This window comes from Topomyia yanbarensis, chromosome 3, assembly GCF_030247195.1.
Source record: "Topomyia yanbarensis strain Yona2022 chromosome 3, ASM3024719v1, whole genome shotgun sequence".
Taxonomy (NCBI): domain Eukaryota; kingdom Metazoa; phylum Arthropoda; class Insecta; order Diptera; family Culicidae; genus Topomyia; species Topomyia yanbarensis.
Genome location: NC_080672.1, coordinates 73,962,114 through 73,989,830, shown reverse-complemented (window position 1 = coordinate 73,989,830; position 27,717 = coordinate 73,962,114). Strand labels below are relative to the sequence as shown.

Below are 27,717 nucleotides of genomic sequence, written 5' to 3'. Positions count from 1 at the left end.
AATATTTAAACATATGTCTGTTTGATACTGTCGCTCTTCCTGGACAGTGAATATAGTCACATGGGTTAGCACTTTTGGCGATTATCCCGACAAAAGCCCAATTGGATCATTAAGCCATATGCTATTTTTTAGTTTTTTTCCAATGTAGCTGAAGCAAGATATTCAATCGTACTTTTTTCGCTTTTTTGTACGCAAAATAACAAATTAAAAATATTTTTTGAAATTGAATTACTACGACCACACCTTCCATTGAACTACTTTGATCCCTATCCTTTTGCTGGGATAATTGTCAAAAATGCTAACACATGTGGCTCACTATCAAGGAAGAGCTGCTTTGGGGGAAAATTTGGGTAAATGAGTTTTCAATTAGGGGGGTTTTTACTCATGAAATGGCGTAATTCTTCGTAAAAATTGCAATTTTTTTTTCAAATGAGTAAAAACCTTTAATTACAAAATTGGGTCATTAAATGAGAAAAAAGTCGTTTTTTATTACTTACATCGATAAAGCTGATTTTCGTGATTGCAACAATGTTTTTTCCAGCTCAGGAAACGTGAAAATAATATTAAAATTTAAAATAAAGAAATATGTTGATTTGACACTATAGGAGGGATATGACATATCGAATTTTGCGACAAATGATGCCCTGTCAGAAAAAATTAAGGCATGTTTTCTCGGTTTTCCCGCAGGGTTATTTTTATTTGACATAAACACCATCCATTGCATATAGTTTTTTTTTCATTTTGGGTGTTGTCCTGATAGGCCAGATGTAAACAACCGCAGTTTTCCTATGTATGGTTGTCAAGTTTACATAAGATTTATTTTAAAAAACAAAAAAATCGTTTTTACGTATTACCAAATACAAATTAAATACGCCAATGTCCCATACAAACGGGTGATCCATTTTTGGCTCACCGAACATGCAAATTACACAACCCAATTCGTCTTGACAGATTTGATATGGCGAAAAAAATGAGACTGGCAACATTACCAAATCAAAGTGTGCTGTGCTTGTTTTCGTTCATTTCCGAACCACTAATATACGATTGGTATCCTTGGTGTCGTTTTGCTCTTATTGATAAAACCACAACAACATTTTTTACCTAATATAGGAAATAGTTCCTCTGGACATTATTCGGTAAATATTCAAATTTTTAATAATTGGAACTATATTACCAATGTTTTTTTTTTATTATCAGAAGCGAACATGAAAGTCCGAGGTTTTAAAACACATCAGTATGAATGCAAAGTGCTATCTGCAACCGTTCGAACTACACGATTGTGAACTGGTAATCGACAGTGATCACCATGATAACCTGTGCATGCAACTTTCTATCCGTTCGGAAGGAATTATGACCACTATTTCCGCGCTGTGGTAGCATTTTACGAATTGCTTTCCAAGTGTAACGTGAAATCGTTTGTTCTTCTGGACGGCGGCTATGAAAAGAACAAACTAAAACCGTGTGCAAAGGTTTCCTGGGTAGGATTCAAATTATCAAGCACGTGAAAGAGATTTCCAGTCGACCGATTATTCCGTTGTTGATTCGGGAAGTTTTTGTGGATGCACTGAGACCGACAAAAGTTCCTTTCATGCGGTGTCTTTTTGAAGCGGATAACGAGATTGCATTTTTGGCTAGGAAGTGCACTTGGCCTCTATGTACTGAGCTACGATAGCGATTTCTATATTCACAATGTTAAGTATATACCGTACGTAACGGCGAAACATAAGACCTTTCGATAAGTTATAGAGAATGATAAGCATTATGCGATAGAGCTGATGGATCGGAACAAACGTAAACATCGATTTATGATTAATCAGGGTGAAGGTGAGATCCTAATTGATCTTATTACAGAGTCGTACCGCTACTTGGACTGTAGTCTGAACAGCCGCCATGCTTGGTAATGATTACATCGAAAGGCGCGTTCTGACCAGGTACTATACTTCAAGGAGAGTGGGTAAAACTAGCCAAAAGTTGCTCCACAACAATGGATTGAGGCGATATTGCAGTGGCTGCAGCATCATTCGGTAAAGTCTGCCACTAGAGCCGTACTTAGGAGAAGAGTCGTGAAGGTTTGACGCAACAGCTTCTAAGTGCGATGTACGGGTATAACAGCGAGGAATGCAGCGCATTTGACTACTTTGGATTCGAGGAAGAACAGGAGATAGCCGATTGTGTTTCTAAGAAGTTTCTAGAGTACCTGGAAACGCCCGAAACAGACAATCTTCCTGAGAGTACTGTGATCGATGTGATAAATTCAAGCAACGACGAGGAAAAGTCCGTAAGCGGTCTGATGTGAGCTTTGCTAAATGTAGTAGGTAGGACTCGATTATCGCAATACCCTCCACCACACTCTTCGGAGGTGCGATGGAGTCGTTTCCCAACGTGCTCAACTAAATATCAATTTAGAATTCAATGTCGTATTTACTTTTCGTAGGTAACAACTAGACTAATAAATTTACCGGTGAATGTATCATACAATTGTCTTTCGTTGACTACTCCGGAAACAAGTCTTTTTGGGAGTTCTCAGGGATGTAATTCAACTACTATCTACTTTCGCTTACGAACCCAGATAAACTCTTAATGACAAGATAAAATTACAAAATTTTGTGAGTGCTTTTCATGAGCACGCATGCTGTAGCCACAGCCAGGATCAACGAGATTAATTGGTATGGTTTGTATGTACATATGATTCTGAGCATTTCTCCAGGGGCATTTGCAGTTATCCTAGATGACCTGAAACATTGTTGTTCTCAACTTATGATCTAGTGCTGTAAATTCAACAATATTTAGGTGCTCATAACAACACATTATAGCGTTTGTCTATTAATAGCAAAAACGGCATCGTTACATTTTGGATTTCGTACCTGAATTGCTCTTTGCGTGCTCTAGTATCCCTGTAACAATTGATGTATTAATGCACGGTACAAGTGCAATGTTTGATTAGTAACAATAAACTACTATAACACTTTAATTCATACTGCACCATTCATAATGTTTTATACTTTCCCTCAGCGCATTCACAACACCTAGAAGTTGCCAATGTGCTCATGCTTTTGTTAAACCTAAACGTACAAGTAAATCGTTAGAAACTATTTTAACAGATTTGTATGAGTACTAATAATCTGCCTATAGCTCTTTTGCAGATATTAGAATAACAAAAAGTTGGTTTCATTTGTAATTACATTTGAAGCATATCGAAAGTTTATTACTGGAAATTTAAAGCTTTAACTTCAAATGATAAAACCATACAGTACATTTAAATCGCGATGTTCTCCTGCCATGGAGGTTGCTCCAAGGAAGCTACGCAGGACTAAATTTATTCCAAAGCAGTAGTTGAATCATCCATGCATAAAATTTGCATGAGTGTGGCCTTTCACTTACACACCCTGTGAAGTAAGTATAACTAGTAATTATGTAAAAATAGTATTTCCAATAGTAAATTTAACCCAAACCAATCCTTAAGTATACTCTGAAGCCATCACTGTCCTTAAAGATCGAACTGGCCTCACAAAAAGACTGGGATCGTCATCCACAAATGGTACTGGCTGCATCATTAGGAACTATGACCGTTTTAGCTTTAATTCACTTCCTTTTAGAATAAATTCCTTCCTTTTAGAATAAACATCTGCAAACTTTACATCGTTTTGATCAAAATTTTCTGTTCCCATGGTTCTGTTTAATATAAATAACAAAGTTACTTTTCAGTGCAACCAGTTTTAACATTTTTCATCAAAGTACACTGTCACTTTGACAGTGTACCTTTTTCGGTGTACCTGGGTTATAAAATGTGTCCTCGAAAAATCGTCAGAGCATTCCGTATTAACATATTTGTATTTGGTATTACAATGAAATTTTTTTTGAAATAATGTTATATTATGTATATTGTACCTAAAATTTATCGAATGGGACGGAAAACTATATATAGCTTAATGACCTAATTATCTCGAAAACTCTTCGTAGGGGTTAGCTATTTTTTACATAAAATGTGTACGTTTGAAAGAAATCGGTTAAGTAGTTATTGCATGGCAGTAAACCCGTTTTTCTCGAAATCAATATTTTGTCACTTAATCCGGTTTACCTTAACACCGACCATTTGTGACGGCGCCGGTGGTTGAGCAGTAAGCGTGACCGCCACTCATTCCAGTTGGTCTGGGTTCAATCCCAACCGAGGTCGTTGAGATTTTTCTGAGGTGAAACAATCTGTGGTCACGTCTTCCTTCGGAAGGCAAGTAAAGCCGTTGGTCCCCGGTCCATGAGTTGATGGATCGATATCTAGTACAAATAGTTGAGTCACTTCTCTGGCGTCGGTAAAGAAGAAGTAGAATTCAACTACTATACTTACTAACAAATATCCTCCTCCTGTGATACTTGTGAGTGCGCAGCAGTATATACGGCCTCTAGCAAAAGCAAGTATCGGACTAACATTCCTTCCCTTTCCTTCCGCGATCCACGTTCGGGCCTGGCCGGTATTGATCAATAAACACTTTAGGATTACCAGGAGTTTCACATTGAAAGATGTTTCGCTACTCCCAAGCATAATTATCTTCTGATTCCCTGTGCAACTTCAGCTAGTCCAGATCGATAACGGAGTATCAGCCAGGGGTGGTCGCACAAGCTCAAGCTATGCCTTAACACCGACCAATTTGCTTCACCCTAATTTCTAAAAAAATGCAAAAAAAAAGTTTTTTTTCACGTTGAAACCCTTATCCTTCCCTAAGCATATGCTGAAAATAAGTATGGCGGCCGGATCCACTAATATAGTAAATATTTATATCACTAACCACCAGGTCTTTTGTTTTCGTCTTTACCCCTTCCTGTTTCTTTCTCGAAAAAAAACCGCGATCAGAAAAATGTAGTCCCCATGTTCAGCTCAGGTCCAGTCTTAGCTTTTTAACTAATAAAAGTGAATTTAAATTTTCCTTACACACGCAGAATTTTATTTATGCGTCGATAGCAGACTTTTCTGTCTGCCGCTCGTTTCTTCTGCTGTAAATTTTATGCATTGGGCTTATTCGGTCTATTCACTTATTGAATGCTTACTAGAAGTATATGCATGAAAATACATAAAAATCACAGCAGAAGAAAAGAGACGGGAATAGAAAGTATGCTAACTACTCGGAATAATAAAACAACCCACAGAACAAGTTCTTTTAACTTAAATTTAGGTACTTTTAAGTTTTGCATCGCTTTCGCACTTATTATTTAGCGCTGTCAAAAACAAAGCGAGAGATTCGACTCAGTCGAGGTCTTCCGTGGTATAAGGTACTTTTGAGTTGTCTGAGGTATACTCAAAATTAGGTAGATTCAACTTAAATTTAAGTATATTCAACTCAAGGTTGAGTATAAAAAAACTATCAAGGAGTTGCGATTTTTGCCGTGGTTAAAGGGAAACTACCTTCAACACGGTTTACCTAATATTTTACCTTATCCCGAATAGAAATGAACAGTAACAAAACCATGATTTTCACTGTGACAGTACAGTAATTTTACAATAATTTTCAGTAAATTCTAGTGTTAGGCTACAATACAAAAACAATAGACTTTAACGTTTATACAGTAAATTTCAATATGAAATCGACTTTTACAGTAGAAAAGGGGGGTGGTTATGTATCTTAACATAAAAAAAAATGATTTTTTCCATACATTTGTTTCTCGAAAACAGTAAAATTTAATGTGAATTTACTGTATCAATTTTTTGTTGAACAGTAAAGTTGATTGTTACATTAAATTTTATTGTAAATCTACTGCGAGAACATCGCGTCCAACAATGTTGAAACAGTAATAACTATAATATTTATTGTTTTATGATTGTAGGGGAAATTATATTGTAAAATTCTATGCGGGATTCCACGTTACCCCGAGATTGAGTCAAAAAAGCTCTACCTTGGGTACTTTTTCGTATCCGTGTATGCATATTTTTGTTTCTCAGTGCATATAACAATTAAATTAGCCACATGGTGCAGTCTTGTCGAATTTCAAATTGTGTTATACATTTTTATACCAGTTTCACGCGTTTGACATTATTCATCGAGACGTCAACTATTTCTGTCCCATTCTAATTCTTTTTCCGGTCTGCCATTGGGATCGAAAGTGAACACATTTCACTGAGTGAGTAAAATTTTCGTAAAAATTAGTTAATTTTCAATGATTTGCTGGTGCAAAATGAACGAACTGATCTCAGAATATTTAGTTCATTGAATATGGATGGCGTTTAGCATAATACATACGTAGAAACTTAAGTTATAGTTGAAGAAAGCTTATGTGATGAACCTGTGGCTTGACGTGTTGACAACTCAAACAAACATCGACTATCGCTTGACATCTTTGCTATTATAATATTCCTGGTAATATTCAACAAAGTAGATTATTAACCTAGCAATTTCGTTTATTTTTAGATCATGGGCAAGATTATGAAGCAAGGGAAGGTAGTACTCGTCCTTGGAGGACGGTACGCCGGTCGAAAGGCGATCATCTTGAAAACGTTCGACGACGGCACCTCAGACAAGCAGTTCGGACATGCTCTCGTTGCCGGCATCGATCGGTATCCACGTCGTGTAACCCGTCGTATGAGCAAGGCCCGCATTCATAAGCGCTCCAAGATAAAGCCGTTCGTCAAGGTAAGTATTGCGAGAGGGATGTCGGGAAAACGGTTTAATGGTGTACATCCAACAGCTTCGATTTCAAGTATAACAGTATATACATTGAATTTGTTAATTTAAAAATATGTGGACTGGATAAATTGTAGTCGCAGGTGATCTGATACCACCATAAACAATCAGCTACTATTTTTGTGTGTGAGCGGTGTTCCGGTTAATACGTGTAATATAGAGGCTTTACGTTTAATAATAATTCACGTATATTTAGTTCGCTTTATAGCTTGATCCGCAGCATGAGCCTGCCGTACAATTATGTAAATGACCGCTCCATACAAACTACACGGAGTACTTCAGGCATCGAGGGGATATTTAGAATAGATAGAAATTTGGGTTTCTGCTTCTGTAAATTCTATGCAATATACACATTCGATCTATCCACTCATTGAATGCATACTAATGGAGTTTTTCATTAAAAAAAACCCCGGGACAGTGGATTGCACCTTCTGTTGCATTTTCTAGCACAAGATTAGGCGGCTAGGCGTGTTTTATTCCCTCTTCTGTTAGAAAGTGCAAAACCAGTGCAATTCACTTTTCCGGATTTTTTTAACCTTCCGGCAGTCGCGCTAGTGCACTGAGTGCACGCTGCTCTGAAAATCTAACGAAATCGTCTTAGGGCACCAGCGGCTGCTCGTTCAGTGGGCCATAAGCACGACTTCCGGAGGGTTAATGAAAAAATGTCAAAATTATATGCCAGGAAATGCACAAAAATCAGCAGCATTATCTTGATATTAGATATAAGCTGACAAGATATCGTAGTCAATAAAATTACTATTAGTAGAGGGAACTATGCATATTCTAGTTTCTCAGTGTACATACATTTCTTATGCCACTAAAAAATCTAAAAACTGCGTTACTTCTGCGTCGCCAAATCAGATTCGTTTCTGTGAACGTATGTGATTTGGATGAATTAGACTCGTTGGATTTTGTGTTTATTATTTTTAAATAATACTCAACCATTTTCAATACCCCTTGTTTCAATATTTCAGGTTCTGAACTACAATCACCTAATGCCAACGCGTTACAGCGTACCGGACGTTAGCCTGGACACTAAATATTCGGCCAAGGACCTGAAAGATCCAGCCAAACGCAAGAAGGCTCGTTTCCAGATTCGTGTCAAGTTTGAAGACAGGCATAAATCGGGCAAGAACAAGTGGTTCTTCCAGAAGCTGCGATTCTGAACATACCGTATATGTTTGAACGTTAAGTGAATAAGAGTTGAAGGATGCTGTGTAATAAAAGCGATGAGAAAAAATTATAAAGTTAATAGTCTTGTTCACTGCTGCGAGAAAAGCCTGGGATGGTTGATTGTATAAAACAAACTTGGTGTTTAGTAATAGCGCACATTTACTGGAAAGATGTAGATTGACAATTTCTTCGGAGTCAGAGAAATCGGTTGTTATGTCGTTCGACTTTGGGCTATCTACAAGAAGCTAATTATAATCAAGAAACACGAAAAACGCTGGTCTGTTCTATCGTGTTATATGAAGTGTGATAATGGGGTTTAAAGTAGTTTTCAAGAATATTCAATCTACAGCAGAATATAGAGCAGCATAAATGTGGTCTTTTAACGATTTTAAATGAACATCAAAACAGTTCTGAGAAGCTTGTGAAATGCATGAAATAAATCGAAAACTTGATTTTACACAAATATATTTATACATTTTGTTGGCTATTTTCGGCTTATTTAATACTAAGAGAAACGAAAACAATGAAATTGAAAAACGGATAGGTATTCTAGGGCGAATCTGTGATAAACGTAGAACGGAAGACTAGGCAGGCTCATAGACATAACATTACGAAAGAAAATGAGAATTATTCTTTGCCTTCTGCTGGTAGGAGTTTTGCATTCCACCCAAGTCTACCGTCATTGATAGATCATAACTCATTATCATGCTTTACCGCCGACGCCGGCTTGTCTAGTACTAGTTTTCCGTTCTAAGTTTATACCTGTTTCGATTTAGAATACCTATCTGTCTATCAATTTCATTGGTTTCGTTCCTCTTAGTATTAAATTTGCCGAAAATTGCCAACAAAATCGATACAGTATAGAACCCTGCGGCAATCAAAACATAAAACGACGTTGAATCCCTCTGGATAAAGACTCGACATGTCTATCGTTTGTTTACCTTTTATCTGTCAGTATCATTCCAATCGAGCACGATCTGTCAATTGCCCCCGTTCCAGAAGGATTCGAGGCGATTTTCCTCGGATTGAGTGCTTTTGCTTTTCTTGTTCTCGATTGGAATGACACTTAAATGGCAAACAAACGATAGAGATGGCGTCGTTATCCGGAGGAATTTAGCGTCTTTATTCTATTCTATTCCGACCCTTACACAACCTCTTAGTACACAACCAGTAAATCAGCCCTACGTTAGAGCATGTTCAGGAGTGTTCCAGTTTTAGATTCATAATTTTGACAGTTCTATAATATATAACTGAAAATTTTAAAACTAGAACTTGCTGTCCCCAGCAGCAGTTTTCGCGGGTGTTCCATTCAGTTTAAAATTTATGTCTCGCGATGCCTTTAGCGTTGCTACATTCAAATCTATTTTTCCCCGTTCTATCGGGTCTAAGCGTCTGTGCTGAGTACTCTCCATGTATTTAAAACGCAGTTCTAAATGTGTTTTATAATCAGCAACAAATAGAACGCCGTCGTATAACAGTTCTAAATTTTAAAACAAAACTGTTCGAAATCATAAAACAAAACGCTCTGCTGGGGAGGTGAATGTTTCAGTTCCAGTTCTACTTTGAAACTCCTATACAAAATAAAACGCTCCTGAACATGCCCTAGAGGCATGTTTTGCAACGTTTTGTGCAGGTTGAGTGATGCAAGTGGTACCAAATTCATCACTTTCAGTAAAATTCAAAAATTATTTTTAGATTACAGAATTGATAAAATTGGTTTAAAAAGCTATACTTATCAATTAAATTATGTTTTAAAAATTGTCCTTGCATTTAAACCAAAACCAAATACAAATACAAATATATATATATATATATATATATATATATATATATATATATATATATATATATATATATATATATATATATATATATATATATATATATATATATATATATATATATATATATATATATATATATATATATATATATATATATATATATATATATATATATATATATATATATATATATATATATATATATATATATATATATATATATATATATATATATATATATATATATATATATATATATATATATATATATATATATATATATATATATATATATATATATATATATATATATATATATATATATATATATATATATATATATATATATATATATATATATATATATATATATATATATATATATATATATATATATATATATATATATATATATATATATATATATATATATAATTTGTATTTGCCAAAACATGCAGGGCCGCTTTAAGATTACTAAACGCACTCAATTTGTCGACAAGGTCGACATATACGCAGTACGAACTTGCTGGGAGACTCCTTCTAAAAACATCGAAAACATCCTCTTCCTGTCATCACTCATCATCAAATCGATCGTGAACCGACAAATGGGCGAAACTAACAAATATACACAAACAGAGATTTGATTAATATCTGAAAGAGGAGTAAAAATACTTTATAAAAAATATAAAAACTCATTTATAAATATTTCACACTTCATGAAAATCAATAAAAAACAAAACGACGGATCCGACTTTCAACTGTAAACAAAAAACCAGGCGGGTTACGCCTCTGCATTTCTATGGTAGTGTATACAGGCGAAATTGACAGCATCATTGTTTACAAGGTCCGTAAACAGAATCGCCCTAAACAAAAACCAAGTGCTTGTTACGCCCAGGGAGAATAACAAATTTTCCCCTCCAGCGAGCACGGCGAAAGCCACATTTGATTTTTGTTTTTTGGCGACACTGCAGGGCGAAATTGAGAGTCGTCAAAACAAGAGGGCGACTCAAAAATGGCCTAATCAACATTTCATAACAACACTCGGCGAAATAATCTGTTTTCAATTTTATCATCGAAAACGTTATTATATAAAACATTTTAGTTATGCTTCCGAAAACTAGTATTGTTTCAAAGTGTTTCAATACATTTGAAGGCGCATTATGCAAACACTGTTAAAATACGATTTAATTTTCTGAACCGAATTTTCAAAGCTATTTTTCTCGATTCGATATCATTGCGAATTCGGCCCTTTGGTCGATTCATAATCGAAATGCTTGAATCGAATCGAACTCGTCTCGTCTCATTTTTGTTTTGACGCTCGCCCAGTTCGGCTGCTGGTTGCTGTTCGATCGTGACCTTCAATATTCTGTTTTTCGCTACAATATAGCGAAAGATGTTAAAATTTCAATATTTTCGGTCAAACCACGCGATAATAATTTAGATAAGCTTATCGATGGCCGAGTGAGGTAAGATTTTACGGTCATAGCACCCAAGCGAGAAAAATAAGCAAATGATAAGGTTTGTGTGAGAAAACGCAGTTTGCTTGTGTTTGAAAATGCAAATTCGTGAAGTCGCAAATGAAAGAAGAAAACTATTGTTGCGGTAGATTGTGGTGTTTTGTTGTGTAATCGAAGTAAAATTGCGTGAACTATTACAGTGCATATAGTGAAGCCATAATCGCATAGTTTTTATAATTTGGATTAGTGAAAACGCGTAGTACCTACGTATAGAATATTGAAAGTGAATGTTGCATTAGTGGGATAAAATCAAAACAAAGACCACATACTTGCGACGTGACACACACGAAGAGAAGAAACTATACTACACGGTCCTATTATTACTGTGTAGTAGTGTTGCAATTGCAACGGTTGCAACACTGATCATCGTAAGGCCGTCGTGTAGGAGTACCACCCAATTTCATCGTGGGAACGAGTGGGTGTAGTGCGAGTTGGAGACACGCAACGGCCGTGCATTGTTGGATATGGACTGCATGGAAGTGAATCAGTAGTAAATTGATTAAAAAAAAAGAAAAACTTCGAAACTTGGCAGATTAGGGGTTCTGTGTTGAGCAAGGATATTTGCACTTAACTGTTGGTGAGTATTGGACAGAATACCTATGCCTTGTTTTTCGACTTTATGTAAAACATTGAGAATATAGGCCAGATTCGATTATCCGTAGGGTGCAGAAAAATTTCGCTTCGGATAATCGAATCAAAACAAATCTCGACTAACATATGATTAGGGCCGTAAAGCCAATGATGTCAAACCGAGAAAAATGGGAATGAAGTTTAGCATATCTTGTTTTATTCATTAATTAAAGTGGTCTATTATGCCTAATGAAAAAATACCGCTATTTGGTAGATAAAACATTATTATTTCACGTCAAAATACAAAATAGAAGCAAAACATTATTATCACCACTTTTTTTTAACAAAATGCAATTTACGTCCTTTTTGCGCACTACTGGCATCCCTGGTGGATTATCGGCCGTTTGCTCCACGCCGTTTACATCAATGCATTAGTTTTGTTTTGGCTTCCAAGTCCTTGCCTTGCGCCGTTTACTTGACCTGTTTGTTTTGTTTTGGTTTTTGAGCCGCAAGTTAACGGTGCAAAAGTTATAAAAAATTTGCTTGTTCCTGCTTCTGATTACGAGCATTCTGATTGTGGAAACGGCCCAAATCGCCCGGTGGATCACAAGTGAAACCGTACAGTCAAAGAATAACTGGGCCACGGGTATGTGAATTTTGACGGTGTCTATTACGATGCCGTGGAGACCACCAGAGTTTAGTACGTAGTGCTCGACAATATCGAATGTGCCGAACCGCGGGAGTTTATGCGGGACGGGTTTCCCTGCGTCAAGTACACGGACCATTTTCTTCGTGACCACACTGTTGTACAGTATACTGTTGGAATTTCTGGGCATTTAGTGATTCTGTCTCGGTCAGATCGGTATCGCCGTCGAAAAATTGCTCACGCTGGGAGGCGTCGGAATCTGGTGGATTGTCGATATCGTGCTATTAATAACGAACAATCTGCTGCCCGGGGATGGGAGTAACTGGAACTGGAGGTGTAGCGTAGGGAGAGGTAAGTGGCTTACGGGTTTATCTTCAACGGAATGGGTGTTGATTGGTTGAATTTCATTTTAGTTATAGTGTGACAATTGAATAGAGGGAACAGACTGATCGACTATGGGAATGGATGATATGTTTCTACAATACCATGGCTTTCGAGGGCGCCATCGAGGAGCCGCCTGGATGTTAACGTAGGAGATGCCATATGTGCGCGACTGCTAATAACCAATCGGGATTTGGAACCGGAACTGATTTGTGTTGATTCCCGCCGGAAGAAAGGCAAAATTGGTGTACTTCGCGAGGAATACATTTTTGGTTGCAGCATCAATTTGGTACGGAAAACTCGTAGTTCAAGTGCTGGCGAAACAGTAATGGAAATTACTGCGGTCGGCAAAGCGATATTAGCCGTGGAATATAAATCTAACGAAGAGTTGAAGGAGTTTTGTGATGAAATAGGGAATCACCTAGCGGGATAGTGTAAGAATTTTATGATTATATTTTCTCGTTAACCGATTCTCTAGTTTGTAATTAATTTTTTAATGTAAAACTTTCCATAACATCTCTCCTTGTCCTGCTCCTGACAAAAAGTTCATCCACCAGACTCTCGTTCGCTTAATAAATTTCAAATTACAATTGGATTACTTTTTAATGGCACGAAAAATCAGAAAGCATATCGTTACTGACCATTTTGGGTAGCGTCCAAAATCTAGTATTAAATGTTTTATTCGAAAGTAGAACTGTTTTATCGTTAAATTGTAAATAAATTCAGCTATTTCAAACAACTTTGTCACTGGGATCTACCAATAAGTGGTTTAAACTAAAGGGCTCAAACGCGCTTACGTTTTATTTGAAAGTCAGTCAAGGACTCAAGTTAACGGCTCAAAAGCCAAAACAAAACAACCATGTGAAGTAAACGGCGCAAAGCAAAGGACTTGAAAACCATATCAAAACAAAAATTTTGATTTGGCTTTTAAGTCCTTTGCTTTGCGCCGTTTACTTCAACATATGTTTTTTGTTTTGGTTTTGAAGCCGTTAATTTGAGTCCTTGACTGACTTTCAAATACAACGTAAGCACGTTTAAGCCTTTTACCGTTGAAATATATATAATACTGTTCTCGACTAACATATGATTAGGGCCGTAAAGCCAATGATGTCAAACCGAGAAAAATGGGAATGAAGTTTAGCATATCTTGTTTTATTCATTAATTAAAGTGGTCTATTATGCCTAATGAAAAAATACCGCTATTTGGTAGATAAAACATTATTATTTCACGTCAAAATACAAAATAGAAGCAAAACATTATTATCACCACTTTTTTTAACAAAATGCAATTTACGTCCTTTTTGCGCACTACTGGCATCCCTGGTGGATTATCGGCCGTTTGCTCCACGCCGTTTACATCAATGCATTAGTTTTGTTTTGGCTTCCAAGTCCTTGCCTTGCGCCGTTTACTTGACCTGTTTGTTTTGTTTTGGTTTTTGAGCCGCAAGTTAACGGTGCAAAAGTTATAAAAAATTTGCTTGTTCCTGCTTCTGATTACGAGCATTCTGATTGTGGAAACGGCCCAAATCGCCCGGTGGATCACAAGTGAAACCGTACAGTCAAAGAATAACTGGGCCACGGGTATGTGAATTTTGACGGTGTCTATTACGATGCCGTGGAGACCACCAGAGTTTAGTACGTAGTGCTCGACAATATCGAATGTGCCGAACCGCGGGAGTTTATGCGGGACGGGTTTCCCTGCGTCAAGTACACGGACCATTTTCTTCGTGACCACACTGTTGTACAGTATACTGTTGGAATTTCTGGGCATTTAGTGATTCTGTCTCGGTCAGATCGGTATCGCCGTCGAAAAATTGCTCACGCTGGGAGGCGTCGGAATCTGGTGGATTGTCGATATCGTGCTATTAATAACGAACAATCTGCTGCCCGGGGATGGGAGTAACTGGAACTGGAGGTGTAGCGTAGGGAGAGGTAAGTGGCTTACGGGTTTATCTTCAACGGAATGGGTGTTGATTGGTTGAATTTCATTTTAGTTATAGTGTGACAATTGAATAGAGGGAACAGACTGATCGACTATGGGAATGGATGATATGTTTCTACAATACCATGGCTTTCGAGGGCGCCATCGAGGAGCCGCCTGGATGTTAACGTAGGAGATGCCATATGTGCGCGACTGCTAATAACCAATCGGGATTTGGAACCGGAACTGATTTGTGTTGATTCCCGCCGGAAGAAAGGCAAAATTGGTGTACTTCGCGAGGAATACATTTTTGGTTGCAGCATCAATTTGGTACGGAAAACTCGTAGTTCAAGTGCTGGCGAAACAGTAATGGAAATTACTGCGGTCGGCAAAGCGATATTAGCCGTGGAATATAAATCTAACGAAGAGTTGAAGGAGTTTTGTGATGAAATAGGGAATCACCTAGCGGGATAGTGTAAGAATTTTATGATTATATTTTCTCGTTAACCGATTCTCTAGTTTGTAATTAATTTTTTAATGTAAAACTTTCCATAACATCTCTCCTTGTCCTGCTCCTGACAAAAAGTTCATCCACCAGACTCTCGTTCGCTTAATAAATTTCAAATTACAATTGGATTACTTTTTAATGGCACGAAAAATCAGAAAGCATATCGTTACTGACCATTTTGGGTAGCGTCCAAAATCTAGTATTAAATGTTTTATTCGAAAGTAGAACTGTTTTATCGTTAAATTGTAAATAAATTCAGCTATTTCAAACAACTTTGTCACTGGGATCTACCAATAAGTGGTTTAAACTAAAGGGCTCAAACGCGCTTACGTTTTATTTGAAAGTCAGTCAAGGACTCAAGTTAACGGCTCAAAAGCCAAAACAAAACAACCATGTGAAGTAAACGGCGCAAAGCAAAGGACTTGAAAACCATATCAAAACAAAAATTTTGATTTGGCTTTTAAGTCCTTTGCTTTGCGCCGTTTACTTCAACATATGTTTTTTGTTTTGGTTTTGAAGCCGTTAATTTGAGTCCTTGACTGACTTTCAAATACAACGTAAGCACGTTTAAGCCTTTTACCGTTGAAATATATATAATACTGTTGTATTTTATGTAAAATAATAAACGTTGCATTTTTATTTTTATTTTTTATTTATTTTCATATGAGAGGATCACACTCGCTAAACAAAGGGTTACATCAATTTCTTCTTCATGAAGTTCCATGTCCATATCCATATCGAAGTTATCGGGAGCTTATTCACTGGTTTCCGACCTCTTTTTTTTGGGAACTATTTCTTTGAGGAACGTTTCGTAGTATGGTTTGTTTTTAATATATTTTAATTGCTTCCTCAAATCATCCAACTTAGCTTGTGGCAAAGCGATTGGCTTTCTGTTAATTGGATCCGGTCAAACAACAGTTCTTATATTAGCACTCCTAAATATGAACTGTGACCAGGTTGGATTTGATATATCGTATTTGAGCTCAATACATCCGGGAAGTGTCGTTTGGTACCTGAAGCACATATTTTTTTGAAATCTTAAACCATTACCATCACTATCAGGAGAAGGCTTTTTGAATATTTTGTCCAAATCACCGGCAAAGTAAACCGAGCGTTTGAAGATTTTTCCAGATATTCGACAGATTCGGGAAGAATCCCTTGATGAGTGGACGGAAGAGATGATATGGTTAAGCTTTGATTCTGTTCGGGTATCGCCACACAAATTTGTCGTCTTTTCCGTTGCTAAATTCTTCGGAGTATTACTTTTCGGCATAGCCAGATCTAATGGAACATCGCTAGTGTGGATCGTTAAATTTAAAGGTTGCTCGTTCTCAATCATTGATACTGACAGATCTAGTGGAAGTGTTTGTCGGGGATCAGTGAATGTTATGACTCCGCTTCTTCTTATCGGCGTTGACGATATAATCATCGAAACACCTTCGAGGAAAGTGTTGTTTGTAGTTTTGTTTACAAATTCTACTTCCTCGAAATTTGCAACCGTGGGAGTATCAGCAACTATACTTGCCACCTCTTCCCCAACTGGAGGGTCAGAAATACCAGCGGCCACTGAAAAAGAAAATAGTACATTGCTTTGTGTATAGACAAAACAGTAAGTTGAGGTAATACTTACGAAGAAGTAAGTCGAATCCTGTTGACGAGAACATTATTACAAATCGTAAATCGATCAGTAGTATTCGGGAGGTTTGCTTTTTTGCCGTTCACTCTGTTTGTTTATGTTTGTTTTCGTACAGTTTTTGAGCCGTTGAATGAATTTTGAATATAGCGTAAGCGTTTACTGTTAAATTGTAAAAAAATTAAGCTATTTAAAAAAGCTTTGTCACTGGGATCTACTAATAGGTGGTTTGAACTAAAGGGCTCAAAAACGCTTACGTTGTATTTGAAAGTCAGTCAAGGACTCAAGATAAAGGCTGAAAAGCCAAAACAAAACAAACATGTGAAGTTAACGGCGCAAAGCAAAGGACTTGAAAGCCAAATCAAATCATTTTTATTATTTGGCTTTCAAGTCCTTTGCTTTGCGCCGTTTACCTCAACATGTTTGCTTTGTGTTGGTTTTGCAGCCGTTAATTTGAGTCCTTCACTGACATTCAAATATAACGTAAGCACGTTTGAGTCTTTTAATATATAATATTATAACAAAGTTTTACTTGGTTTTACTGTTTTTGTTAGCAATGTTGCACAGGTTATTTACAAAGAAAATAGTGATGCAAGAAGTCCATTATTGTTTGAAGGATCAGGCAATAACAATTATTTACAAAAATTGGAAAAAACGACCAACCACAAATTTGACATATTAAATATTAATATTAAATTTTTTACATTTGATACGATAACTCTTTGGTTGGAAATCGACATCAATAAAGTCAATAAAGCCTATACAATACTAAAAACCTCCTAAAATAACTCACAAGATTATATAAAGACAAAAAGTAAAGGTCCGGAATGCCAATTCAAGCGCTTAATGCAGCTAAGCCGTAAACTGAAGCAAAGGGCGTGAAAACCATTCGTTTAATATGGATTGTGCGCCGTTTACTGTGAACTTTAATAACATAATTTTGATAATGTTTTTCGAATATAAACTCACAATAGCGTAAAGAATGAATAATAAGGATGCTATTTATACAATAAAACGAAAAACATGAATTTGGCTTTACGGCCCTAATCATATGTTAGTCGAGAAATGTTTTTTTTCTTCATGATATATATTTCAACGCTTTTTTGTGAAAAAGGCGATACTTACAAATGTAAACATAAGGCTTTTTTCGTACATGCCTACAAGTAATCTAAAAATTTGGATACTATGATATTGCTTTCTTAAACTACAGCAAAAAATACAGCGGGCGAAACTGTATTTTTGTTTGTTTATTTAATGTTTCGCCCTCCACGCTCCACGCAAACAAACAGGGCGATACTTTTTTTGCTAGCAGTTTAAAGGCGAAACTGATTTTTTTCGTATTTTTTTAGGATTATCAAGCTGATACCAGCTGTAAATAGTAACAATGATCGCTATTGAAAAAATCCGGACGAAATCGGTTGTGTAAAACGGTAGTTATTGTAAAAAAACGTAAGGACGATACTTCAATGCTGATAGGTGGAACCGAAAAAGTAAACAATCGCCAAAGTGGCGATACTATCACTTTGTCAATTTCAATAGCAAAAACATTTTAATTTATTAATTTCAAATAGTTTATGAAGTTTTGGGTTTCGATCACTGAATCATGCAACCTAGGGTGTAAAAACACAATAGTTCTTAAACAGGAAATAGAACCAAGTCTGGAAATATTCACTATTGATTTTCTTTGAATGGTGTCACTGCTAGTATCGTCCTTTTCAAGAAAAAGCGTTGATTTGTTATATTTAAAAAAATAGTATCTAAGGTACATGCATCAATGTTTGACTTATGGACGAATATCGTTCACTGTATATTCTATGAAGTGAAAGTAAGACAAGTAATAAGGTATTTAGCCAACTTATTTTATTTTAAAGTATTTTTTTTAATCTAAAGATTTATTTGAAACGGCTCAATGCGTTAGCACAACTGAGCCGTAGGTCTTTCAATTTTTTACAATAAGTGAAAATAAGAAAATAAAATGCTAGGAATGTCGGTCTTCCAGATCTTGTTGACGCAGCTTGCTGCTGCGTGTTGAGATCCTTTTCCTTGGCGGTGAAGCCGCTTTAGGGTCATTCAGTCTGCCTTCTCTCGCGTTCTCGTTCCCGTCCATGTCATCATCGGTACTGCTTTTTTGCTGTTCACGATCAGAGGTTCTTATTTGTTTCTTGTTCTTACGGGTCGCTGTTGTAAATCCGTCTTCATCGGTATTTTCTTCTTTCTTTGTGATGCTAGTCGTTGGTTTGGGAGCGGTTGTCGTGGTCGTTGTACCTGCATTATTGGTCAATTGGATCGTTGTTTTTGGTTTATCTGAAGGTGTCGGAGGCTGCTTGTTAGAGTTGGCTGTAGTAGACGACTTTTGACTAATTGCTTCGGCGCATGTTTTTTCGTAGCGGGTTGTATGGTTACAGAATTGGCATGTTGGTCTCTGCCGGGATATGTGATTAGCGTTTGCTTATAGGTTACTCCATCCTTCTTCTTTCTTTCTTAGTGCGCGGGGCCAAATCATGGATACGCACGTCCACCATGTCGTTTTTCATATGCACCGGGATCTTGATTCTGTTGTTTTTAAACTCGACCTCGTGTTGCATGTTGTTCTTTTCAATGAAGTTTTCTGTCTGTGCTAAACTTCTAAACGTGATCAAAACACAGTTTTAACGTGATGTAGCTGAATGTACGTAACTTCAGCTAGATTAAGCTCCATTTTAACTTTAACTAATTGCTCTACTTCCTGAACTGTGGGTCTAACACGAGTTTTATTAAAGTTGATCGAAATCGTGTTATCCCGTAGCACGGGCACTTTTGTTTCATTTGGCAAACTCTTTTCACTCCGCAGCCGGGGGAAACAATACAATATTGTTTGTGCACTGATATGATATGGACTGCTTGTGCGATGGGCACCGATCGGCTTGTAGGTAGAATTGACTGTTTCACTTGTGCGGGATGATTTTTAGCTTCTGCTCAGGGCGAGATGTGAAGACAAACTGGATTTTAAAGTACTGTGTTCGATTATTTTGGATTGATATACTTATGTTTGGTCTAATAATCAGGTCGCAAAAAACTAAATTCCCTGTGTGAAACTTCAGTCAACTTAATACTGGTTTTGGTAAATTCAGACAGAAATAACCACTGAGCTTGAGATTACGCACCACTAGTTTGAATACAACAACAAAACTTTGGGAATCATCTAAGAGAAGCAACACGCTAGATTCCACTGAGAAGCCCAAAAAAAATTTTCAAAACCGTCCAACACAAGTCCTGTAAGGACGCCTGCTGAACGGTCTGCTGAGCGTCGCCCAACGTTGGTCCAACAAAGGACCAGCATTGGACGATTTTGAAATATGGATTTCTAAGGGGGATGAATTTTGCACACGTTACAAGTATCAAAAGTGCACAAATTTTTATGCGCACGACACTAAGAATCAATCAGCAGCAGTATTAGTGCATTTCCCCAAAAGTCCACGCGGCTTTTCCTAATCGAAAGGAACGGCCGCGCTTCATAAAACACACCGCGCTTAGCCGTTCTGTCATAATATTGCAAATTTGCATAACGAAGGTCTGAATGAGTAAACAAGTTGTTCCAAAAGTCAGCCCTTCGTTATGCAGGTTGTGTTGTGTGTGTTTTGTGCAGGTTGAGTATACCAGATGCAAGTGGTGCCAAATTAATCATGTTTAGTAAAATTCAAAAATTCTTTTTAGATTACAGAATTGATAAAATTGGTTTAATGAGCTGTACTTATCAATCAAATTTTGTTTTTAAAAATTGTCCTTGTATTTAAACCAAAATGGGAGGCTTATCACTATTGCAAATAGCAAATACAAGTACTAGTACAAAAATCTTCTTGGCAACCTTAGAGCAGCGTTTAGTAAACGTACACGCACGTTTCGGTGAATGTCTCAGTATCATCATCGTCTCCATGCGTTTTATTTATTGTTTAGTGAGTCAATCAGAAACTAGCTGAATCTTGGTTCTTGGATATTTTAGCGCTAATTGGATATTTTAGCGCTTGTTCAAACGCATTAAGTGATTCAGTTTGTTATACATCGTCGCACAGTAAACTTTTTTCTCTTGTTTGCTTGGTGGAAACATCATCCAGGATCTTCATTTGACCATTGTTCGATGTTCTACCGAGTCGCTTAAAGGCTGTTCAGTGCATCTACTTCGTAAAGAATTATTTGCGCTGTTCTTTTCAGAGCGGTGCAAAGCACTGACTACAGTGAAGATCCTATTTTATTAGTCCCCGTGTTTGTTCGCTGCCGAATTTTTCTACAACAGATTTTGTCAGCTTTTTGACCCGATTTTGTCAGCCCCATTTAAGACAAAGTTTTCTGATTTAATTTCCCTATGTTACACGATGTAATTAAAGCGAAAGTCGTTGCGTAAGTGTGTTAAGAATTCGAAATGTCGATGTTCTTAAAGTATTTAAAAAGCTTCGATTGTTTTTCAAATTGATGCGATAATAGACTGATTCTGAAAAGTATTCTAGGGTTTTATTTCATATCTTCGATAGTCTCAAACAATCTGAAACCAATATGTTCAGATTTCGTCTGCCTAAAATGCATAATGGGGCTAACAAAATCGGTCATTGTATTCATTTTAAAAATTGCAGAGAAAATCACAGGCATCTACAGGAAAATGCAGTTTGTAGCCAATCGATTTGGTGCATCAAATTTTATAGCACACCGCATTGAAATGAAATATTTGTTGATTAAATGAAATCTCTTGATTTTCCCAAATTATTGTAATTTTCAATAGTTTAAAATTTTGTGCTTCCAGAAAATGTAGCATATATCAATTTCCATCGATTTCTGTGTTTAAACATTGGGATAGAAAAACAAAAGTTTTTTTTGAATGTGAAATTTCTGTATTTCCACGTATTTTTGTGTATATTTTGTGAGAACATAAAATTCTGCACTATTCTCTATTTCTTACACAGTTGCGTTACGGCTTCGCCTCATTAGAATCCGACACTAATTTTTTGTCGGAATAGATTAGCGCCAGCTTGACGCAAATCCCTTAAAACTAAAACACACTTTGTGTTTCAATCGAACGACTGATCAAACGTGATGTCCCGTCCGAGCAGAAGTTCTGTTTATGCCGATGAGACACAGTGAAGCCGAAACTTGTCTTGGCTTAGCAGGCTAATCTATTCCGACAAAAAGTTAGTGTCGATTTCTGACAAGGCGAAGCCGAAACGCAACTGCGTAAAAAAAATTTGTTTTCCAAAAACTAGCTAGTATCAATTGTAATTGATTGGTGTACGAAAATATGTAAGTCATCGCATCGAATTCAAAATTATATGCTAATTAAGTAATATTTCTGCACTTCTACGAAGTTTTCATGATTTTTTAGAAAATATTTATTCTTTCAGAAACTGTAGTTGGTATCAATTACAATTATAGATGTGCAATGTAGTTTTAGAAACAATAATATGCGGATAATTGAAACAATTTCTTCGGACTACGGATAATCGAGTCATTTTCTACGGATAATCGAGTTACGGATAATCGAGTCTACGGATAATCGAATATGGTCTGTACCATAAAATTAGTACAACACGGTGGCGGTGGTATTGTGTATGTTTCTTCATGGCGTGGTATGGGGCTAATTGTGAACATTGATCGCAGAATGGATCAGCATCAGTACAAGCAAATATTGTAGGATCATATGGAGCAATCTACGGGTATATGTGGTGAACATTTATGCATGAAAACGACCCTAAGCATATATCCCTCCCCAAGGTTTAGGGGTTTGACGGTATTGCAAACATCAAGCATCAATTGCTTTAAGATGGGTATTGCATTACGCCTCGATAGTGGTGCATCGAGGAGACCGAGAGGGCTTATGCGCCTTTTTTATGTTATATATTGCTTCATACTCTGCACCTGCGCATATCAACGCTAAACCACTGGTCTATGCGCGGTGTCGTGGCCAACTGGCGGATCGACGTAGATTGACTTTTGCTGTGTGCCTTGTTTGCAAATATTGTTCTATTGGTGGTATTCGTAGACGGGGCTCACGGAGGGATGTGTCCATTTATCGGTCGACTTCGTCATCGTGCATATACCAATTAAATTAATTTAATAATTCAATTAATTTAATAAAGTAGAATAAGTAGAAAACTATTAGTTGTAACTTTGTGATAATCGTAGTTTTTCGTACTAGTGTACAACTGTTATGTGCTAGTCGTATGTCTATCTATGTATGTATTCGTCTGAGTATTTGTGACAGTTGGGTCAGGGAATGGATGCAGAACTGACGTATATGATAGAATAGTGGCTAATACTTCTGGTGATCAATCTGAGCATTTGGTTCTATTCATTCGGAAAAATAGTGTTGGACAAATTAGCGTAAAATAAATGTACCGACGCACGCGAGTCATCCATTCCCGGCCAGCATAGCATGATGAAAGTCTAACAGCATGCAATTGTCGTTAATGATAAATATACAACATTTGCTGCATTTAGACGAGTTTGATTGCATGATACATATGATTTTCTATTCTACTTCATTTGTCTGTTGCTTTTGTACATCTATTAGTTTGATTTTCCATTATTTATGTATACCAAAATAGTATTGTTCAATTTATACAATTCTAGTCGAGCTCTTTGCATCTTTTTTTCTTTATTCGGCATGTTATGATTCCTTTTATTAGTATATCTCTACTATACGCTATCTATACTCATATAGGTATAAACGCTCGTGGCCTTCGCGATAACACAAACCTGGCCACAAACGCGACCATGAATTGCAAACGTAAACGTGGCATCTTTAAACTTCCAAACGCGGTCTCAAACATTAACCCATCACTCGCGCGATCATGAAACGGTCACGTCCGAAAGTTTTACCAGTCTGGACTAATGCCTTCAGTTGAACCAATCAAAAAGTGACGCTCATATTCACTAAACAACACGTTCCATGGTGACATGACCAGGAACTCAAGTGATATGAGGAAACGGACTACCATCTGTACCATACACTAAAAATTAAGCTTCAGATTAGAGATGGGTCATTCGTTCGCGAACGGTTCAAGTGAACTGGTTCTTCGAAGAGAATGATCGAAAGGAAGTTCTTTTTAAAAGAACGGTAGTTCTCAATTCTCTTCAAAGCGAATGAACTGAACCTGACCCAAAGCCGTTTGACGAATTTCTCGGACCGATTTTTAGGCGAACGAATGAAAATGAACCGACTTGCCGTCCCACAAACCGCTCTTTGTGCTCTCCCAGAATGGAACCGGCGAAGAACGACTCACAAGCGAACGACTCATCACATTCTCTATTTCTCTAGTTATACATCATGAAGAAATCGCTACCCTTGATGAACTTGTTAAGCATACAGGGGTATAATAGTTTGGGCAGCATCTGTTTGGTTCCTCTCCAAGAATCGAATGTTTTGAGAGACATTCGCTAGATACAAGTAAAATATCAGCTGAACGGAAGAACGGTTCATCTGAACTAGTTCTTTTTACAGAACTGTTCAGTCGGGAATGGTTCTTCGAAGTGAACTGTTTCGCCCATCTCTACTTCAGATTCACGGTCCGCGCGCGATCAAACAAAAATACACACTACGTCATTATAAAATCGAAGTTATACACGCGAAGTCACATACACGTGACAAACACGTTAATATACAAATGCTTGAGCCCTTCGCGATCATCCCCGGCATATACACCCGCGATCTAGTAAACATGATGGCATCCCAGTGGTAAAGTGAATGTCTCAGCTCCTATAAATTTTCAAACGCGGTCTCAAGCGTGAACCTAAAAACTCCCGCACTCGCACGATCATGAATCGGTCACTTCTGGATGTTTCTATCCTTGATATCAGCAGACTAGGTCAATGCCTTCAATTGGATCAATTAAAAAAAGAAAGCTCTCATATCCACTGGACACCACGTTACATGGCGACACGACCGAGGACTCTAGTGATATGGGGTAACTTACTCCCTGTCAGAATGTGAATTGTACACCAAAAACTAACTATCAGAATGAAGGTCCGCGTGACCATCCAAGAACGCACACGTATATAGGAAATGTCACGCGGTTACAAAATCCAGTCTTGTACACGCGAAGTCACATTAACGCGAGCACACGCGACAAACAGGTTAACGTACGAACGGGGGGGGGGAGGGGCACTCTAGTGATATGGAAGATCTCACACTCTTTTAGCATCTTAGCAGTACACCAAAAATAAAGTATTAGACACGGTCCGCGCGCGATTATCCAAGAACACACGCGAATATGCGAAAGGCACACGGTTATAAAATAGAATTTATACACGCGAAGTTACATACACGTTAGCACACGCGACATACAAACGCACACGCGATCGAACACGTTAACTACAAATGCTCGAGCTCTTTGCGATGATACAGGCGATCGCGAGTCCCACATACCTGAACCGTACAATGAATTCAGAATGCAGCGTTTTAGTGGGCGACATTGCCTGTCTTCTCTGCAAATTGTAGTATGTGATTCTGACGGGGAGCCCTGCCGAGAACCTAGCTCTACAGCTCCAGTAGGACAACTCTCGAAAAAAAAGAAAACGACCCTAAGCATATATCTTGGTTCGTTAAATAGTGGCTTTGTGATCAGATGGTTTATGTTCTTTCATGATCTGCCCACCGCCCAGACCTAAATCTAATAGAAATTCAATGGAACGACGTGGCAAACACGTCGAAGAGAAGAAATCCAAGAATCTGAACGATACTTAGAATGCTGTTAGTTCTAATGGAGCGATATTGTAAGCTAGTTGAAAGCGTCCCCCGTTGTCTAGAGACTGTTTTCAAGCAAAAATGATTCTCGACTAAATACTAAACAGTTATGAATCATTAGTCTTGATCAAAATTAATAGCAATTTTTAAACATGTGCTAATTCTGTGTCCAGGCCCAATTTAACTTCCTCGTTAATTTCATTCATATAATTACAGATTTCGTCTAATACTATGCCATACGATTTATTTTCACATACCCACTAACAGTACACTATATGTCTTGAAAGAATTTGTTAATGATCTGTTTGATTTTAGTACGTTGTCCGGTCTTTAAGTGTGCTGGATATGAGTGCTAATTCTGTGTCCAACACTGTACAAATGCTTGAGCCCTTCGCGATCATCCACGCAACCTACACCCGCGATTTCGCAAACATGATAACATCCCGGTGATAAAGTGAATTTCTCAGCATAATTAATTAAAAATTTTCAAAGGCGGTCTCAAGCGTGAACCTACAAACTCCCGCTCTCGCGCGATCATGAAACGGTCGCTCCCGGAAGGCTCTATCCTCGGTACCAGAAGTCTAGGCCCATGCCTTCAATTGGACCAATTAAAACAATGACATGATCGAGAACTCTAGTGATATGGGATAACTCAAACCCTGTCAGAATGTGAACCGTACACCGAAAACTAAATAACAGAATGACGATCCGCCATCCATCCAAGAACATACGCGAATGCAATACACGATTATAAAATCGAATGTATACCCGCGAGGTCACATACATACGAGCACATGAGACAAATACGTTCACATGCGAACACTTAAACCCTTCGCGATCATCAACGCACACCTACGCCCGCGATCGCGCAAACTTGATAACACTCCGGGAATAAGGTAAACTGTTTAGTACTTACGAAGCTTCAAACGCGGTCTCAAACGCGAATTCACAAACGCCCGTATTCGCGCTATCATGAATCCGTCACGTCCGGCAAATTTTAACCAGCGTCCTAGCAGCTTAGGTTCATACATTCAGATGGACCAACCAAAAATAATACTCATATCCACTAGACAACCGGGAACTCTAGTGATGTGGAAGAACTCACTTTCTTCTAGCATTTGAACTGTACACTGAAAATTGAGTACCAGATTCACGGTCCGCGTGCAATCATCCAAGAACACACGTGAATATGTATGCGAAAGGACACACGGTCATACAATCGAATTTATACATGCAAAGTTAAATGCACGTTAGCACACGTGACATACGGACGCACACGCGATCGAACACGTTAATGCACAAACGCTCGGAATCTTCGCGATAATACACACGATCGCGAAGTACCTACACCCGTACATATCTGATCCGTACAATGAATATCACATTCAGAATCGCGGACTGCTGCAATTGGATTTAAGAAGTGCTTTAGTGGGCGACATTTCCCGTCTCGTCTCCAATTGTTGTGAGTGATTCTGACCGGGGAGTTCTTTCGAGGCCCTACCCGATCAGAACATCATAACAGAAAGCTATCAAATTTATATCTCATGTTGATATAAATTACTCTCTGTGTTATCTTTATGATATACCGATCAGGAATGCAAGAAAGCTTATATCAAGATTATATTTTCTGGTGCTATCATTGGATTAATAATATGATATTAATGTACGCATACAACGATGATGTTACAGTAAGTTATATATTCTTTCACAATTATCTTTGAACGCTAACGGTTACACAAATGACAGTATATTTGCTTATACACTGAGGTCTCTTTTTATGCTTCGTAATTCAACTTTTTAAAGCGAATTTTCTAAGTTTTTAATTTTTTTTTGATTTGGATTTTCAAAATTTCGCGTTTTGAGTATGGACAAGTTTTAGATGCGATTGGTCGGAGACAGTGGCGGATCCAGGGGGAGGGTCTTGGGGGTCCGAACTCCCCCTCCCCGAACATTTTTAACATCTTGATAATTTTCGAAAAAGTTTCTTTTTTAAATTCATTCTAAGTTCAAAATTTTTGCAAACCAGATTCGATTACCAAAACTGATTTTAATTAAATGAGGATATTACATATTACGTATTGTACAATGAACATTTTAAAGTCGAAATTTTGGACCGCCTTCGAAATTTTTTTCTGGATCCGCTCCTGGTCGGAGAACTTGTCAGTGAGGTGTTTGATTGACTTACTTGGTTACAGTTGGATTAAGAGAT

At 37.5% G+C, this 27,717-nt stretch overlaps 3 protein-coding genes across 4 annotated transcripts in view; 2 read left to right on the top strand and 1 right to left on the bottom strand.

The window, feature by feature from the left end:
- The first annotated feature begins 5,985 nt into the window (after nt 1-5,985).
- LOC131691753 (large ribosomal subunit protein eL27-like) lies at nt 5,986-7,915 on the top strand. The gene is made up of 3 exons (XM_058978382.1): nt 5,986-6,108; nt 6,396-6,617; nt 7,643-7,915. The coding sequence occupies exons 2-3, from the start codon at nt 6,399-6,401 to the stop codon at nt 7,832-7,834; spliced, it is 411 nt and encodes a 136-aa protein (XP_058834365.1). The 5' UTR covers nt 5,986-6,108; nt 6,396-6,398; the 3' UTR covers nt 7,835-7,915.
- Nucleotides 7,916-10,919: 3,004 nt separating this feature from the next.
- LOC131692948 (protein germ cell-less-like) overlaps nt 10,920-27,717 on the top strand; it is a 32,894-nt gene continuing 16,096 nt past the window's right edge. The window contains exon 1 of the mRNA XM_058980371.1: nt 10,920-11,719. The gene's annotated coding sequence lies outside the window, so the exon portion shown is untranslated. The remainder of the gene's footprint in view (nt 11,720-27,717) is intronic.
- Nucleotides 15,802-17,144, bottom strand: LOC131692949 (uncharacterized). Of its 2 annotated transcripts, XM_058980374.1 has the most exons (3): nt 16,799-17,144; nt 16,264-16,734; nt 15,802-16,181 (listed from the first exon to the last, which is right to left on the bottom strand). In XM_058980374.1, the coding sequence occupies exons 1-3, from the start codon at nt 16,830-16,832 to the stop codon at nt 16,090-16,092; spliced, it is 597 nt and encodes a 198-aa protein (XP_058836357.1). In that variant the 5' UTR covers nt 16,833-17,144; the 3' UTR covers nt 15,802-16,089. The 2 variants fall into 2 exon arrangements, with proteins under 2 accessions (XP_058836357.1, XP_058836356.1); XM_058980373.1 differs by having other exon boundaries at nt 15,802-16,734.

What these genes read in the sequence shown, in the direction of transcription:
- LOC131691753 (XM_058978382.1), top strand. Translation starts at nt 6,399, where the DNA reads ATGGGCAAGATTATGAAGCAAGGGAAGGTAGTACTCGTCCTTGGAGGA. An exon ending in AGATAAAGCCGTTCGTCAAG is followed by an intron (nt 6,618 to 7,642) that starts GTAAGTATTGCG and finishes TCAATATTTCAG; the next exon opens with GTTCTGAACTACAATCACCT.
- LOC131692949 (XM_058980373.1), bottom strand. Translation starts at nt 16,832, where the DNA reads ATGTTCTCGTCAACAGGATTCGACTTACTTCTTC. An exon ending in AGGATTCGACTTACTTCTTC is followed by an intron (nt 16,735 to 16,798) that starts GTAAGTATTACC and finishes TTTCTTTTTCAG; the next exon opens with TGGCCGCTGGTATTTCTGAC.